The 19384-nt window shown below is 38.6% G+C and overlaps 2 protein-coding genes across 3 annotated transcripts in view; one reads left to right on the forward strand and one right to left on the reverse strand.

Moving 5' to 3' along the window:
• Positions 1-1319, forward strand: part of PDCD4 (programmed cell death 4) — a 28829-nt gene extending 27510 nt beyond the window's left edge. For both annotated transcript variants that reach the window (XM_033421059.2, XM_004265850.4), the window contains exon 12: positions 631-1319. In XM_033421059.2, coding sequence (XP_033276950.1) covers positions 631-691 — 61 coding nt within the window. In that variant the 3' untranslated portion in view covers positions 692-1319. The remainder of the gene's footprint in view (positions 1-630) is intronic.
• Positions 1138-19321, reverse strand: BBIP1 (BBSome interacting protein 1). The gene is made up of 4 exons (XM_004265849.3): positions 19174-19321; positions 18145-18242; positions 7468-7538; positions 1138-2978 (listed from the first exon to the last, which is right to left on the reverse strand). Exons 3-4 carry the CDS (start codon positions 7511-7513, stop codon positions 2812-2814), a joined length of 213 nt encoding a protein of 70 aa, XP_004265897.1. The 5' UTR covers positions 7514-7538; positions 18145-18242; positions 19174-19321; the 3' UTR covers positions 1138-2811.
• Positions 19322-19384: the final 63 nt, after the last annotated feature.

The raw sequence follows: 19384 nt of genomic DNA on the forward strand, positions 1-19384 counted from the left end.
GGTCAAAAAGGATCTTGCTGTGATTTATGTCATAGAGTGTTCTGCCTATGTTTGCCTCTAAGAGTTTGATAGTGTCTCTGGCCTTACATTTAGGTCTTTAATCCATTTTGAGTTTATTTTTGTGTATGGTGTTAGGGAGTGTTCTAATTTCATTCTTTCACATGTAGCTGTCCAGTTTTCCCAGCACCCCTTACTGAAGAGGCTGTCTTTTCTCCATTGTATATTCTTGTCTCCTTTATCAAAGATAAGGTGACCATATGTGCGTGGGTTTATCTCAGGGCTTTCTATCCTGTTCCATTGATTTATATTTCTGTTTTTGTGCCAGTACCATACTGTCTTGATTACTGTAGCTTTGTAGTATAGTTTGAAGTCCAGGAGCCTGATTCCTCCAGCTCTGTTTCTAAAGATTGCTTTGGCTATTCAGGGTCTTTTGTGTTTCCATACAAATTGTGCAATTTTTTGTTCTAGTTCTGTGAAAAATGCCATTGCTAATTTGATAGGGATTGCATTGAATCTGTAGATTGCTTTGGAAATTAATGAATAACCAAAAAAGATGAAGTTTTAAATTCTTTTAGTTGACTGTAGTCAGAATTTGTATCTGTTTTCATGTTTGTGTTCTTTTCATTGCAGGGGCAGAAAACGTTTTGTAAGTGAAGGAGATGGAGGTCGTCTTAAACCAGAGAGCTACTGAATATAAGAACTCTTGCAGTCTTAGATGTTATAAAAAATATATATATCTGAATTGTAAGAGTTGTTAGCACAGTTTTTTGGTTTTTTTTTTTTTAGCACTTGTTTTGGGTACAAGGCATTTTTGAAATTTTGTAAACTTACATTTAAGGGAAATTTTTAAAGTAAGTGTTTTTTTTCTTTTTTGAGCGTGTAAAGGAGGGACAGAAAAGTAACCACTTCTTAAGTGGGATATTCTCATAAGCTACCTTTTTTAAGTGCCATGTTTATGACATAATCATTCCAAGTTTTGCATTGATGTCTGACTGCCACTCCTTTCTTTCAAGGACAGTGTTTTTGTAGTAAAATCACTGGTTTATACAAAGCTTTATTTAGGGGGTAAAGTTAAGCTGCTAAAACCCCATGTTGGCTGCTGCTGTTGAAATACTGTGCTTTGGGAGTAAAAAAAAAAAAAAAAAGACTTAGTTATGAGACTTATTCATCTTTCCAGGGAACATTGCTCGGTCTTAAAGACTAGACAGTTAAGTAAATGGTGGCTGGAACATCTATTTTTCTACAAAACTGGACGAATGAACCCAGTTCTAGAAGAATGTATGACAAAATAAAACATGTGAAGCAGTGTTGATTCTTTATTGGGAGTACCTTTATTTTAGGGCTTTCAAAAAACATATTTCACACAACAAATTTTAAATCATATAAAAGAGCATGTTTGAACCTAGTGAATTTTAAACTTTGCTCCTAGAAAACTTTTAAAAACAAGAGTACAGTAGTAAATGAATTATTTTAATATTATACTTGGTGGGAAATACTTGCACACTTACCTGTTTTTGATCTTATCTAGAGCTTAATGAAATTTCTAAAACATATATACCTTTCATAATTCTTAAGTTCTATTACCAAGTAATGCTTGTGTTACAAAAAATTATTCTTCAAAGACTCATAGTTTTACATTTACCCAGTGTCTGAGAAAATAGTTACCAATAAATAAGTTATCTAAAGAATGATCACATTTCTGACCTCTTTTGCCAAGCCTAAATACTCAGCAAGGCCTCAAGGTCCATACTAATTTAAATTGTCTGATACTGACTGCAGCAAACCAACCAAGAATTATATTGAGAATTCACAGAGGTATTCTTAGAACATACCCATTACAGGTTTAGCTACAGTCTTTTAGAACGAAAACTTCCAATTTTATGTTCATATTTACTTCATGGGCTCTTTCAAGTCCATATTAATTTCCATTTTTAGGGTTTTAAAATTGTGTTTGATACCTGGAAGACAAAGGTGGCCAGGTAAGTCCGTAAAATCAGTATAATTAAAAGCTTAGGTAACTACTGGATAGGTGAGGGTTTCTTAAAAATTAAATTTAAGAAATACAGTTTTGTCATTACTAGTAGTATCAGTTGGTCAGGCAAGATAGCCTTAAATGTGTCATGACACAAAATTCTTCAAATTCAGTTTTTAATAAACATTTACAGGATTCTCTGACTATAAAAGGTGCATTTACTCACTTGTGCCTAAGAATGTTATCTAGAAAATTGATGGGAATGGTGAACAATAATTGGCAGTTCTAAAAACTTGGGTTAAAAAAACCCCAAAATCTGGGTTCAAAGTTTTAAAATTGCTTCTGTTTAGTACAAACTGGAGTGTTTTTTGTTTTAATTGTTTTATATTTGTTTTTGGCTGTGTTGGGTCTTCGTTTCTGTGTGAGGGCTTTCTCCAGTTGCGGCGAGCGGGGCCCACTCTTCATCGTGGTGCGCAGACCTCTCACTGTCGCGGCCTCTCCCGTTGTGGAGCACAAGCTCCAGACGCGCAGGCTCAGTAGTTGTGGCTCACGGGCCTAGCCGCTCCGTGGCATGTGGGATCTTCTCAGACCGGGACACGAACCCGTGTCCCTTGCACTGGCAGGCAGATTCCTAATCACTGCGCCACCAGGGAAGCCCCAAATCGGAGTGTTTAAATTCACAATCCAAGTTTTATTAATCTTGGTTATTTTTATATTATGGGAATAAAATCTGTTTTATTAATACATACTGCTTTCAGCATACACATGCAGGTTATTTTCTAGCTATTGTTAATAATAAGGAAGGTGTAGGGTGTTCTGCAGAAGTGCTAAGTTATCATTCAGTGACTTATTTGCGGTTGTTCCTTTTCTGCCATTTCCTGTTGGCGAATTGTATCCTGTGCTGCTTGCTGCATTTTCTCCAGTTTTTCCAGAGTCAGAGATTTTAGGGGTAAAAGTTTGGGTTTACACAGCACCATTGTGGTTATATCTTCTACAGACAACTGCCCTAAAGTTTAAAAAGAAAGAAGAATTGGAGTGAGATAACACAGCTGTTTGGTGGTTTGGATTTGCAGCTAGAATTAAGGTGTAAAAACTTAATCCATTGACGTTGAAAAATCTCTTGTTCTCATAGTTCCCCCCCCCAGTGTATCTTCAGTATAAAAATATAAAAGCAACATTTACCCTACAGCATATCTTCAATATAAAAGCAACATTTAATACTAGGAAGTTCATAAGGTATTGAATATTTTAAGATCCTAAGCTACAATGAGACAACTTTTTGTGTCAAACGTTTAATCTCAAAAAAAAAATTGGGAAATACAATGTACATAAAAATAAGAGGAGGAACAAGATGGCACAGTAAAAGGACCTTGAGCTCACCCCCTCTCGTGAGCACACCAAAATCACAATGCTGAACAACCGTCGATAAAAAAGACTGAAACCTATCAAAAAAGATATATCCAAACACATAAGGCAGAAACCCAGTGAGATGGCAGGAGGGGCACACTCGCAATAGAATGATATCGCATACCCCCCAGGGTGGGTAACCCACAAACCAGAGAACAGTTACATTGCAGAAGTTCTCCCACAGGATTGAGAGTTCTGAGCCCCATGTCAGGCTCCCTAGCCCCGGGGTCTGGCATCAGGAGGGGAGCCCTCAGGGCATTTGGCTTAGAAGGTCAGTAGCGCCTGAATGCAGGAGCTCCATAGGACTGGGGGAAACAGACTCTCCACTCTTGGAACACACATACCAGGTATTGTGTGCCCTGGGACCCAGGGCAAAAGTGCAGTGACTTGATAGGAGCCTGGGCAAGATGGACCTGCTGGTCTTGGAGGGTCTGCTGGGGAGATGTGAGGTGACTGTGGTTCTCAGGACATAAAGGCTGGTGGCAAACATATACAAGAGTACTCATCTGAAGGCTAACATCTTGCTTGGGACGTTAACAAAAACAATAGAAAAGATTAATGAGACTAAAAGCTGGCTCTCTGAAAAGATACATGAAATTGATAAACCTTTAGCCAGACTCATCAAGAAAAAGGAAGAGGGCCCAAATCAGTAAAACTAGAAAAAGGAGAAGTTATAAGCAGCTATATGCCAATTAAATGGACAACCTAGAGGAAATGGACATTTTTAGAAAAGTACAATCTCCCAAGACTGAACCAGGAAGCAATAGAAAATATGAACAGACCAATTATAAGCACTGAAATTGAATCTGTGATTAAAATACCCCTGAAAAAAGTCCAGGACCAGATGACTTCACAGGTGAATTCTACCAAACATTCAGAGAAGAGTTAGCACCTGTCTTTCTGAAACTATTCCAAAAAATTGCAGAGGAAGGAACACTTCCAAACTCCTTCTATGAGGCCACCATCACCCTGATACCAAAACCACAGGTATCACAAAGATACCACAAAGAAGGACAATTACAGGCCAGTATCACTGATGAGCATAGATGCAAAAATCCTCAGCAAAATACTAACAAACTGAATCCAACAATATATTAAAAGGATCATACACCATGATCAAGTGGGATTTATCCTAGGGAAGCAAGGAGTTTTCAATATCTGCAAATCAGTGCCATATACCACATCAACAAATTGAAGAATAAAAGCCACACGATCATCTCAATAGATGCAGAAAAAGCTTCTGATAAAATTCAACATCCATTTATGATAAAAAAAAAAAACCTCTCCAGGAATTGGGCATAGAGGGAACATACCTCAACATAATAAAGGCCATATATGACAAGCCCACAGCTAACATACTCAACGGTGAAAAGCTGAAAGCATTCCTCTAAGGTCAGGTACAAGACAAGGATGCCCAATCTTGCCACTTTTATTCAACGTAGTTTTGGAAGTCCTAGTCACAGCCATCAGGGAAGAAAAAGAAATAAAAGGAATCCAAATTGGAAAGGCAGAAGCAAAGCTGTCACAGTTTGCAGATGACATGATACTATACATAGGAAATCCTAAAGACACTACCAGAAAAATACTAGAGCTCATCAATGAATTCAGTAAAGTCACAGGATACAAAATTAATACACAGAAATTTGTTGCATTTCTATACACTAACAATGAAAGATCAGAAAGAGGAAATAAGGAAATAATCCAATTTACCATCACATCAAAAAGAATAAAATACCTAGGAAAATAAACCCATCTAGGGAGGCAAAAGACCTAACTCTGAAAACTATAATACAGGGATGAAAGAAATCAAAGATGACACAAACAGATGGAAAGATATACCATGTTCTTGGATTAGGAGAGTCATTATTGTCAAAATCACTATACTATGCAAGCCAATCTACAGAGTCAATGCAATCCCTATCAAATTAGCAATGGCATTTTTCACAGAACTAGAACAAAAAAATTTAAAATTTGTATGTAAACACAAAAGACCCTGAATAGCCAAAGCAATCTTGAGAAAGAAAAACGGAGCTGGAGGAATCAGGTTCCCTGACATCAGACTATATGACAAAGCTACAGTAATCAAAACAGTATGGTATGGCACAAAACCAGACATACAGATCAATGGAACAGGATAGAAAGCCCAGAAATAAACCCACTCACCTATGGTCAATTAATCTATGACAAAGGAGTCAAGAATATACAACGGAGAAAAGACACTCTCTTCAGTAAGTGGTGCTGGGAAAACTAGACAGCTACATGTAAAAGAATGAAATTAGAACATTCTCTAACACCACACAGAAAAATAAAATGGATTAAAGACCTAAATGTAAGACCTGATTCTATAAAACTCCTAGAGGAAAACATAGGCAGAACAGTCTTTGACATAAATTGCAGCAATATCTTTTTGGACCTGTCTCCTAGAGTAATGTAAATAAAAACAAAAAGAAACAAATGGGACCTAATTAAAGGCTTTTGCACAGCAAAGGGAACCATAAACTAAACAAAAAGACAACCTACAGAATGGGAGAAAATGTTTGCAAATGATGAGACTGACAAGGGATTAATCATCAAAATATACAAATACCTAATACAACTCAATATCAAAAAAACAAACAACCCAATCAAAAAATGGGCAAAAGATCTGAATAGACATTTCTCCAAAGACATACGGATGGCCAATAGACACATGAAAAAATGATCAACTTCACTAATTATTGGAGAAATGCAAATCAAAACTATAATGAGGTATCACCTCACACTGTTCAGAATGGCCATCATCAAAAAGTCTACAAATAATAAATGCTGGAGAGGGTGTCAAAAAAAAGGAACCCTCCTACACTGTTGGTGGGAATGTAAATTGGTACAGCCACTATGGAGAGCAGCATGGAGTTTCCTTAAAAAACTAAAAATAGAGCTACCATATGATCCTGCAATCCCACTCCTGGACATATATCTGAAGAAAACCATAATTTGAAAAGATACATGCACCCCAATGTTCACTGCAGCACTATTTACAATAGCCAAGAACATGGAAGCAAACTAAATGTACGCTGACAGATGAATGGATAAAGATGTGGTATATATATGTGTGTGTGTGTGTATATATATATGTGTGTATATATATACACACACATACATGCACACACACACACACACAATGGAATATTAGTCAACCATAAAAACGAATGAAATAATGCCATTTGCAGCAATATGGATGGACCTAGATACTTTCATACTAAGTGAAGTAAGTCAGACAGAGAAAGACAAATATCATATGATATTGCTTATATGTGGAATCTAAAAAACATGATACAAATAAACTTACATACAAAACGGAAATAGACCCACAGACACAGAAAACAAACTTATGGTTACCAAAGGGGAAAGGTGTGGGAGGGATAACTTAGAAGTTTGGAATAAACATATACACACTACTATATATAAAATAAACACCAAGGACCTACTGTATAACACAGGGAACTATACTAAATATTTTGTAATAACCTATAAGGGAAAAGAATCTGAAAAAAAGTAGATATATATGTATGTATAAGTGAATCACTTTGCGATACACCTGTAACACAACACTGTAAATCAACTATACTTCAATAAAAAAAAGAAATGGAAATACAACAACAACAAATATGTAGTAAAGTATGGTATTAACATGAATACTCAAATTACTGAATGTAATTGTAATTCGGCTTTTGCTACATTGTTTGATTTAGGTTTCTTTTCCCCCATTTTCAGACCTTATTTAGTATTATGGTAAATTATGGTGCTATTTTTTTTCCACTGGAAATTCCTTATTGTAATCTGCAATCTTGAGTGTAACAGAATTTCTACATTTAAGAAACAATCCAACTGTCATTTTACATCCTTTTACTAGTGGGGGCGGGGAGGCAATGGATTACTCCTTTACAACCTACTCATGACAAAAGCATAGTAAAGGTGGAGAGTATGTGTGGTGTATAGAACACAAAATAGTTTCAGATATTTAGCTATTGAGCCTGCTACATGACACTGCCTATTAGTTTTTAGGTTCCTACAATATTCTATGACCTAAGTATTTGTAACTTAGATACCTTGTTTTGGAAGAACTTCCCGGAACATTGACTTCATTTCTGCCATATCTGAATTGTTGGATAGTTTCTTCCTTCAATGAGAAAACAATTATTAGTACTATTCAAGAATGAATTACCAAAGCATATTGCTTGAGATAGATATTTCCATTGTAGTTTAAGAAAATCACAATTCCTATAGAAAATGAACTATCCTATCCTTGCATAATTTTCCCATTAATTACCTGTGAGTCTTTTCATTGAAACAAGGTTGAGATAGTTCATATAAGCATGCAGATCTTGTCAACTTTCATTCATAAGTGGTGGTGGTAATTGGAAGGCTGCATGTTCTAAATTTTTCCCCTCCTAGTGAAAATTGGGCTTAAGTTTTTCAGGCAAAGGTAAATTATCCAATAGTTATCTATCCAGCTGAGGAAAACCAAAGGGATTTATGTGCAGCTGATAGCATCTCCCCTGAATGGTGGGTGATGTAAAAGACATGACCATTTGGGAGGTGGGGTAAGGCAGAGTGTTAGGGAAAGGAGGAGGTAGTATGTAAATACTGCCTAACATCCCCACTTCCTTCAGTAACTAACAGCCAGTTTCTACTTTAATTCCTTTGCTATAATGACAAAAAGCATCTTAAGGATCAGTTACTGGCTACATAGCTGCAATTTGTAAGGAAGCAACACAAACAGGTGAAATTGGCTCTTGGATACCAGAAGCGAGGTGTGCTCTCAGTTTATTTTCCTCTAATACAGAGATACTCTATGCTGAAGCATCAGTGAATACCCTCACGTGAGTATTTTGTTATGAATATCCCAGCATATATGTCATCTCTGGCTGATTACAACTGTTCCCAGTGTTACATCCCAGTTTATGCCATGTTATATATATTCAAGGTGTTCTGGACTGTAACTTGTAGCATGACCCCTTTCCAAACACAGATGCTACTCTAGACAGTCCCACCCATTTTGTGATATTTCGCCATACTGATGCAACTCACTGTATATCTTTCACAACATCACCACCACAGAAGAAAGATTATTTATAATGTGGTGATGCTGGCTTGGTGCCTGCCTTTACCACCCACTGCAAATTAGTTATAATCAAGTGAAGCTGCTTCTGGTCTTAGTTATTCCCATTACCTCTACTTTGACATTCCTAAATAAAGCTTCATACTCCCCATCCACTAAGCCTCTTCCCCTTCTTGTTCAAATTCCTATTCTGGAAGATCTAAAGTTCCTGAGGAAGCTCTATCTGCTTTCCACAACTGTCACTGAAACTTACCCCTACACTGCTCTCTCTGGGAATGAAGATGAAGTAGGGAATGGACCAGGAATAAAGCAACTCATCACTACCTAGAATCTGAGATAAATGCAATATACAATTTACTCAGAATGCACAGCTTCTCCTTCTGACACATTCTTTCCTTCTTGTTACTTAGGCCTGCCAGTGGTAACTAGTGTTCATTCCTTTTTGTTGTTGTTGTTGAAGGTTAGTAATATTGCAGATCTCTGAGTAGCCTGAATACAACTATAACAAACAATACTTAGCCTCTCCATTAAGGATAACACAATGAAAATATTCATTAGGCCCTTATTTGGTACAAATCTGACATGATATGCTACTGAAAGGGAGGATAGACATTATAAATGTTGATGAATGTGAGAGAAATGCATAGCATCTAAGGGTTTTTTTTTTGAGGTATGCAGGCCTCTCACTGTTGTGGCCTCTCCCATTGCGGAGCACAGGCTCCGGACGCGCAGGCTCAGCGGCCATGGCTCATGGGCCCAGCCGCTCTGCGGCATGTGGGATCTTCCCGGACCGGGGCACGAACCCGTGTCCCCTGCATCGGCAGGTGGACTTTCAACCACTGTGCCACCAGGAAAGCCCTAAGGGTTTTTATATCACCAAATTTTTAATCACCAAAATGATAAAATGATGGATGAACAAATACTTAACTCTTAGCTGTTTTAGAGTAGCAACTCTAGTTACTCAGAATTTAATCACTATCTTTTGCTATCTCTTCTTTATACCTCTTTCACATCCAAAATCTGGCTTGCGGAAAACAATGAAGCTTGGTGCTCTACCAAACCTTAGTTCTCTGAGTAAGCTTCCATTGTTACTGGAAAGGGTGTGGAGCCAAAGGCCTTGTAGGGAGTGGGTTGGGCCTGGTGTGGGGAAGATCAGTGCTGTCACTTGCCTGGGTGGAGTGTCTACTTTGCTAGGGTTGATTCTTGTTCCTAGGCCCCCCTAGGCATTGCCAGGAGAGGAACAGGAAGGGAGGGCTAAAATAAGCAAGGTGGTGGTTGGATGCCCAGCACTGCCAAGGCTACACTGTCTTGATAATCAACTGCCCAGGGAGCCCAGCGTAGGAAGGAGCATTTATATCCTTCTCCAGGGTAACTGCTAATAGCCAAGCATGGGTGTTTTGCCTGGTGTGATGCACCCTAAGGAGTTGTGGCTACCCCTAAGGGTACTTTCTAATTGGTAAGGTAATATGTGTGTACCACCAGGGATAGATGGGCCAAAGAAGAAATATATCAGCTGGGGATGAAATTCATGTGTATTATTCAAGTGCCACATCATTCAATTCAATAAATATGTGAGTGTCTACCATGTGCCAGGCACCATTCATTAGTGAACAAAAGAGAAAAAAATGTTTGCTCTTTCAGAGCTTACAGTCTAGAGTATGGGGAGAGAAACAAATAATATAATGGTAGTAAGTGTTATAGAAAATAAAATAGTTTAAGGGGATTTAGGAGGGCTGGGTGTTGTGATTACAATTTGAACAGGAAAATCATTATAGCCTCATTAAGAAAGTGAAAATCATTGTGGTCTCATTTTGGTGTGTGTGTTGTATCTTTTGAGATTGCAAGAAAATCAGAAGCCTAGTATTCAGTTAGGGAATGTATAGGGTAATGGACACTCTATTGGTGGGCGGGTTTGTTGGTACAGCTTTTTTAGAGGGATAATTTATAGTATCTTTTAATATTTTGTAGTATCTACTAAAACTAAATATGCACATTTTCTTTGACCCAAACCTTCTACTAGTAATGCTCACTAAAGAAACAAAGCATGAGTGTGTAAAGATATAAGAATAAGAATGTTCATTAGGGCACTGCATTCAGGCACATGTCACAGGTCAAATAAATCACGGAACCACCATACCATGGAGTACTATGCCAGATTTTAAAACGATACAGATGGGCAAGCCATATTTTAAGAGAAAACATCAAATTGCAAAAGTAAAATGGGGCTTTCCTGGTGGCGCAGTGGTTGAGGGTCCGCCTGCCAATGCAGGGAACACGGGTTCGTGCGCCGGTCCGAGAGGATCCCACGTGCCGCGGAGCGGCTGGGCCCGTGAGCCATGGCCGCTGAGCCTGCGCGTCCGGAGCCTGTGCTCCGCAACGGGAGAGGCCACAACAGTGAGTCCCGCGTACCGCAAAAAAAAAAAGTAAAAGAAAATTCCTACAGTAATAGAACCCAAACTTTTAATGCTTAGAGAATGCAGTGTCAATTAGTCACTTTTTGAAGCTTTTAGTCTGGGTAATTAGAAAATAATCTGCTGTTTCCTTTCCCCCCAGTTTCTTTAGTTTGTAATTTCTCCCAGAGATAATGGTTTTGACGGATAATGTGTTTCAAAATCATGATAAAGGAACCAAACCTGTTGTAGCATTTGAGCTAGATGTCTAAAATTAACACAAAAGAACCCAGAGGGAAACCAAATCTTTGTCATGAAAAATTTTACTAAGTTGTTGGTGTGAGAGTTGAAAAGCATTTATGTCTAGGCAGGATTAGTACTTTAAGTCAATCATACACATGTTGATAACATAAATTAGTCATACAACTTGGACAAGTTAGAAATCTCTGGGGAGATTTAGTTTGATAACCAAACTAGATTTACTTTGACAACCAAACTAAATTATGGGTGTGGGACTGGACAAGAGCACTAGTGTGTCCTTCTGAACCTTAAGAATGTGTTCAGTAGTCCTCAAATTTTATCCTTGTATAACCCTTTTGAAAAAACTAGGCAGAGAAATTAGGTCACCTTTTACACATTTCTAGATAGACATATAAATTTGTTATAAGTTTAGTTACAAAGGATAAAATTTCCAGCATATTTAAAAATAACATATTAATCCTTAAAAATATATATAATATAATCAAAATATCATAGCAATCTGATAGCTACCATCATCCATTAATAAAAAATGAAGAACTTAAAAAAATTTTTTTTTTAAGATTTAATTTTATTTTTTTGGCTGTGTTGGGTCTTCGTTGCTGTGCGCGAGCTTTCTCTAGTTGCGGTGAGCGGGGGCTACTCTTTATTGTGGTGCGCGGGCTTTCTCTAGTTGCGGTGGCTTCTCTTGTTGCGGACCACGGGCTCTTGGCGTGCAGGCTTCAGTAGTTGTGGCTTGCGGGCTCTAGAGCGCAGGCTCAGTAGTTGTGGCGCACGGGTTTAGCTGCTTTGCGGCACGTGGGATCTTCCCAGACCGCGGCTCGAACCTGTGTCCCCTGCACTGGCAGGCGGATTCTTATCCACTGCGCCACCAGGGAAGTCCGAAGAACTCTTTTTTAAGTCAGAAATTTTGTATCTTTTTTTCTCCCTACATCTCTATTTCCACTCCACTTAATTTTATTTTAATGTATGTTTTCATGCTTGAACATATTTTAGTAATTATCCTACCATACTTCTCTGCCACAAAAATGTTTATAAATTTAAATGAAAACTTAAAATATTTTGGATTGAGTTATTCCAATTATTAGTGAAAATCAATAAAAATAAATTACACATCAATAATATAATTACTGAGCATAAAGAATAAAGTTAATGGCTAAAAAAAATCTCTTAGTAGGAAAAAATACTTTTTGTCTGTGGGTTTTGTTTTATAGCATTAGTCTTACTTTTAAAAGATGCTGCCACTGGAACTGTCAGATCTCAAGCTTAATCAGCAATAAGCAACACTTGAAAAGCTTACAAGTTTTGCATATTTTTCATAGATTAGCTTATATGAAAACATACTGTTGAGACCAAGATCATGGGTTAAATAGCTAAACAGGACTGTTAGCTTTAAATTGTACTCTATTTTCATCTAGCCAGCTGGAAAATGTAGACTACAGTCAGATGGGGGCAGACAGAGAAGAGGAATAGATTACTCAAATCCAAATTCCATTCCTGGTAACTCAAAACATATACATATGGATCAGAAATATCAAAATGGAAACATACTGTGGATGCCAAAGCCAAGTCTTAGCTTCTAAAAATGCTCAGGCCAGGATTTGGATATTTTAAAAACTCTCCTCCTAGGTCATACTAAAGTCTCCTTAGTCTAATATTTGATCTTTGATAGGAGCCGCAAAAGAGCCATTCTGTGGGTCAAGTGGTGTGCCTACCACTTCTAGTCCACCATTAGCTTTTCATCATTTTTTTCCCTCCATTAATTTATCTAAACTTACCAGCTTATCCTAATGGTACAAAACCCCATTTTTAAATTCTGAAATTGAATGCTTCAGAGTATTCTAGGATCCCAAGTATTTTAAACAAGCTGCAACAGTATAATCCAATGTATGATTTAAAACAAAAGCTTGTACTGGCATTTTTGTTTGTTTTCATTTTTTTCGGGTCAGTATATTCCATGTTTATACTTTAAATGGGTTGTACTCTGGCTAATTAGCTTTGTGACATTGAAAACATTTCCTAACCAATTGGAGGTTTGATTTTCTCATAAAAAACATGTTTAGTACCAGTCTTGAGTTGCAAGGTTCAAATGAAAAGTGAATGTAAAAGTGCTTAGAAATACAGTGTGACATTTATTATTCCATGTCTAATTTTCGTATCTCTATAATAAAAAACTTGTTGTACATTTCCTGTTAAGTGCCTTCCCACACTTAAAAACCCTCTGAATCCTCATCAACACCACAGTACCTACAAAAGAGCATGATCTATTTAAAGATGTTTTCCTTTAAAAATCTGTCTTAATTATTTACTTTTAAAGAGCATGGGCTACCGGATTGTTCTTTCTTTTCTTTAAATTTAATTAATTAATTTTGGGCTGCGTTGGGTCTTCGTTGCTGTACGCCGGCTTTTCTTTAGTTGCGACCAGTGGAGGCTACTCTTCGTTGCGGTGCGCACGCTTCTCACTGCAGTGGCTTCTCTTGTTGTGGAGCATGGGCTCTAGATGTGCGCAGACTTCAGTAGCTATGGCACGTGGGCTCAGTAGTTGTGGCGCACGGGCTTAGCTGCTCCACGGCATGTGGGATCTTCCTGGACCAGGGCTCGAATCCGTGTCCCCTGCATTGGCAGGCAGATTCTTAAGCACTGCACCACCAGGGAAATCCCATTTTTCTTAAATATATTAAAGATATGATAATAAAGAAAACTTATTTCCTAATATAATTCAAGGTTGAGAAAATGTGAACAAGTTTTTAATTTGGTGGAAAACAGTAAAAACCTTTTAAATTGCAATCAAGGAAATAGACACTTAGTGTACATAAGAGTCTATCTTTAATTTTTTTTTTTTTTTTTTTTTTTTGCGGTACGTGGGCCTCTCACTGTTGTGGCCTCTCCCGTTGCAGAGCACAGGCTCCGGACGCGCAGGCTCAGCGGCCATGGCTCACGGGCCCAGCCGCTCCGCGGCATGTGGGATCTTCCCGGACTGGGGCACGAACCCGTGTCCCCTGCATCGGCAGGCAGACTCTCAACCACTGTGCCACCAGGGAAGCCCCTCTATCTTTAATTTTTGATGGAGGCGATAAGTGACTTGTTACCTTACTTAGAGAAGTAAATGCACCTGAAATACGGCAAAAAAGGAAACATTTCTAAAGCATTCTGAGATTTTCAACCAAAGTACCAATTGCGTTTTTATGCAAGAAACACAGAGGTCATAAACTCGTAGCCCTTGGTGTTACCCAGTTAAATGTTTTGCTGGCTTGATTAATGTTTAAAAAGTATTCGAACCAATGTTTAAAAGTCAGGAGATTTCAAAACAAAAAAAAAATTAAAAAAAAATCAGGATATTTCACATTAAGTCCACATTTTAGTTCCTCTTGACAAATCTGGTAACACCAGGTCCATAACCCCAGATGGCAAAATTTGGCTGGGGCTGGGAAGTGATGCCCCATTTAGGTGAGCATGGGGAGTTCTCCAATCCCCACCACTGCCTATTGTTTCCCTTAACATTACCTGCCCGGCAACTATAGGCACCTGACTTCACAACTTCAGTAAAACAGAGCCACGCCAATATATTACATGCCAAACGATCCTCTTTTATCATTAATAGGCATTAAGAAGCAAAAATACAATCTCTGGGAACCGAGGGAGGCACTGGAAGCAACCTTGTTTATGTAGAATACAGTAAAGGGTATTTTTCTTTTGTGACTATTTATTAATTCCTTTTAAGTAAGTTCAATCTCCCTGCTGCAGGTTGTCGATGGGGGTGGCAGGAATGGCAGGAACAAAAATGAAAAAATTTATCTTTTGTCTTATGCAAGACTTGTGTGGTTGACTGACAGATGAATTTTCAAACGCATATTAGATTTCTGAATGTAAACTAACATGAAAAAAGGTGAAAGAGGGAGTCCCAAAAAACGTGGTTTTCAGCAGATACAAATTAGTAATGCTCACTCTCACTCAAGTGGTTGACCACATGCTAGCAGACTGCTTAATTTGGATTGATAATGTTCAACCAGAGATGCCAAATAACATCATATGTCATGTAGTTGGAAACTAGAGTAGATTCTGTTTTGTTTTGCTATCTGGCATCTGCTGGTAGAAAAATGTTGCAACATGTTCAATTTGGCTAATTAATCCAGACTCATGTGAATAATATGTGCAGTGTCTAGCTTCTGAAACATGCCTAGGCCTAAGAACAGGAACTGCTCTTCTTGGGTGAACCTGGATGATGCCATTGGTTCTGTTACATTCCAGTAGCAGACACTACTGTTAAGTTAGTAGAAAATGACATATCCTACTCATGCAGAATACCTTTTTCTAATAATTTGTTTTTTCAAAATTCAGTACTAGAAAGTGGTTCTAAAACTGTTAGCTACTAACCCTTAAAAAAGGGTTAAACCTTTTTTAAAAAACGTATCTGAAGAACTTTTTATATTCTCAGCATCAGAGATATAAACCTACTTCAATAGTATGCAAGGAAGGGGAAATAAAGAATTGTTTGATACTTTACTATTTCTGAAAGCCTGAACCTCAGATCACCTATATCAAAATCCCCTGGACAATTATTAAAAATACAGATTCTTCAGGAGTCTTCCCCAGACTCATGAATCAGAATCTCTAATTTTTAATTAAGTTCCCCACATTAAAGTTGGAGAACCAACTTAAAGTCATTCACTCATTCAATAAATAAATATTTAATGCCTACAATGTACTCAGATTGGACTGCTTTAGAAGCTACTAATAACTACCATACACTGACCATATACCATGTACTATATACTATGCTAAAATAAAGCATTTTATGTGTTTGACTCATTCTGTTCAACAATTCTAAGAGGTTTTACAGCTCCATTTAATAGATGATAAACAGAATGAGTAAACTGTCCAAAGTCACCAGCTAATGAATGTGCCTGTTCCTGAAACCCAGGTCTGATTCTAAAATCTGTGGTCTTAATTGGTATATTATTTTGCCTTATTTGAATCTGGAGTAAACTTAAAACTGTTTCATAGTCCCACCATGAGCAAATTTTCTTCTACACAAAAGAAGTGACTGAAGGAGTGCATTACTTAACTTTCAATATGAAGGCTAAAAACATTCTATATCAATCTAAGAATTTTTGCCCTACCAGAGCATTTTCTTCTGTCCCCTTAAGTGCATTTTCTTCCTTCTGCTTATCTTTCATGATCAAATATAAGTCTAGGATAGAAGGAATACATAAGCTTGGCAATCTGGGGAGTTTTCCTCTTGTGATTATGAAGTAAATTCTGCAAACACTTCTCTATCCATTGGACACAGACTGTACCTAATGTACTAAGTGCTAAGTATAATCTTGATTTTGCAATTTTTAATAAGCTCTGATGAATGCTACCAAAAGCCTATCACAGAAATACCAGGACTAATTAGGACTTGCAAGAGTTTCAGGGAGAAAAATAACATTGCCGAAATTGGATGTGGCCAGATGGCCAGCAGTTGCCCCAGTCTCTGCTTTGATAACATCAAGATTCATCTGTATTTGAATTGCAGGGCCCACACATCTTTCATCAACTGTCCCTGGGGTGCCAGGAGTTGAAAACTCATGAAACTATGCTGACATCAGTACACTTTGCTGAAGATTACATTGCATCAGCTCCAAGTGTAGGCAAAGTAGCAGCAACACTTTATTAAAAGGTAGACAGTCTATGTTGCCATTGCAGGGCACTCTCATACTCTACGTAGACAAGAGGATTAAATACCAAACTCTTCTTTGTAGGATATCATAGAAGGGTGGTATGTTGAGAAGTGGGATGGATTTAACAAGCAGCTCATGGTATGGTAAAAGTAGCTTCATTTGAGAAGACTTAATCATGATTGGAAAAGTATGAATACTGTGAAGTATTCTTGCAAAAAATGTTAAATTGAGTCTAATCACACCTCCAGACCAACTTCTGATTTACAAGAAATAAGAAAAAAGGAGATATTCAAAAAGACCCCTGGCCTGAACACTTCAAAATTACAATGTCACAAGGGAAAGAGAGATGGGGGAACTGTTCTAGATTAAGGCCAAAGAGTTATAATACCCAAATACAATACATAAACCATGACTGGATCCTGGTTTTGTTTCTTTTTTGCAAGGAGGAGAAGGTATAAAAGACATTCTTGGTTCAAATGGGAAAATGTACATACATTCGGATTGAATTTCAAAGACTACAGAATTATTAACTTCCTTAGTTGTGATAATGATGTTTTGCAGGAGAACTTTATAATTCTTAGGAAATACATGTTGGGAATTTTAGAGATGTCTGCCTAACAATAGGTGTCTGCAACCTATTTCCAAATGTCTCAGTGACAAACAGTGTATGAGAAGGAGTGAAATAAATATGGCACGACGTTAACAACTGTTGGATCTAGGTGAAACCTACATGAATGTTTATTGTATTCTTTAAACTTTTTAATGTATGAATATTTCTTTAATAAAATATGGGGGGAAGAAATAATTTTGAAGAGACTTCAGAGTGGAAGCCTAAGAAAAGGTTGAGTAACAGGGACTAATGCTGAATTTCTGATAAACTGAAGTTCCCTTCAACTTTGCTGGCAACATCTTGGGCATCCAGGAGACACCCAATATATTCCATTTTTCAGTATTTATCAAAATAATATCATGTGCAGGGTAAAGTAACAGGCAGATAAATCTGATACAAACCATTCTATTTAGGAGTAAATATGGTAGTGAAGCTAAGAACACAAGCAGCTGTTATACAAAATAGTGGTTGTCATAAAAGAGGTACAAAAAGTGCTAGGTAAGCTCAGAGAAAATTACTTCCTGCTGGGGAGAATCTGGAAACACATCTCCAATTATAACTAGGACACGGATACAGAATCACAAAAGGTTGGTGCTTCAGTGATAAACCTTGCTAGAGAAAAGAATACATAGTTCATTTTGGCTGGAGCATGAGTACTAAGGATACAAAAAGAAACTAAGCAAAGAAGGTAGGTGTGCACCCTTGTTGTTGACTGGCCTGGATATAAACAATTTTCAGTTTACCTGAAAGTTCTCCTGATCCTTTTTCCCGCAGCTTTAGGCACCCAACCCGATATTACCAAGATGACTCACAGCTGTTGACTCAAAACCTACAGAAGGAACTACATGAGATAATATGTGACAATTCTGGTAAAGAGCCATATAAAACTAATACGATAGTTTTACGAATATTCACAAACATTGTAGACACGCAGGATTAGGGCAGTATACCTTCATCCAGAGCTGCAGTCAATGCTTACAAACCCCCACCGGAGGAGAAACAAAGAAAAGGGAGAAAATTCAGAATCTGAAGACAGGAAGTGCGAAAATAAGACTTAGAGGTGTTGCCGCGGTGGTGGGTAACCATCTTTTTCCTTTATAGCTGGGAATGGAAAATGATTTCCTCAAGCTCCAGAATTCTCCCTCCTCAAAGGTCAGGGGGTGAAAGTACGTAACAGACTTTGCGGGGGCGTGGTCAAGAGGTCCACTTCGCGGGAGTTAAGGGCCACACCCAGGCCCCTCCCATCCCAGCTTGCAGCAGCGCGGCGACGGGAGCCGGTTGAGCCGCCTCACCCCACAGGGAACCTCAAAGGGGCGGAGGGGGGTGGGGGGCGGGCCGCCGCCTGGCCAGCCCGGAAAGAAAACCTTCTTCCAGCGGAAGCGGCTCTGAGTTCGGCCCCATCTGCGCTTTGTCTCCCAGGGGCCGTTCGGCCTGCTCGGGCCTGACCCACGGTTCGGGACCAAGGGACACTTACCTTACTTCGCCACTCCTGTCAGAATGGGTACTCCCTGGGGCAAGGGGGGGCGCAAGCTATTCCCATCCTTCTGCCATAACCCCATTCAGAAGTGTCAAAGGCAACTTCCGGGCAAGACAGGGGATTCCGGAGCCCTAAACTCTGTCCACCTAAGTAAGTGACCAGACGTCCCAGCAGAATAAGGGCCAGGAAACCTGCTCCCTCTATCCCCGAACCCGGGCAGGTAGTCCGGAATAGGAATTAACTTGTTTAACATGGGATGTCTGGTCACGTTTGGTTCTGTTTTGGGCCTACTTACAGATGCCTCTCTTCCCAGACGGCTCAACTGTTGCCCAGGGCAACTATGAGATTGGGCGAAGGGAAAACTACGTCACACAGGAGACGGCAGGCCCGGAAACTCCCGATGCCATTATCAGTTATGGCTGCCTTAGCGTCAACAGTAACTTCGGATTGAGAGTTGTCTCTCTACCCAGCTGGAGGCTCTCTCTGTGGCCCAGCTAGCCAGCGGC

Source organism: Orcinus orca, chromosome 14 (genome assembly GCF_937001465.1).
Source record: "Orcinus orca chromosome 14, mOrcOrc1.1, whole genome shotgun sequence".
Classification (NCBI taxonomy): Eukaryota; Metazoa; Chordata; class Mammalia; order Artiodactyla; family Delphinidae; genus Orcinus; species Orcinus orca.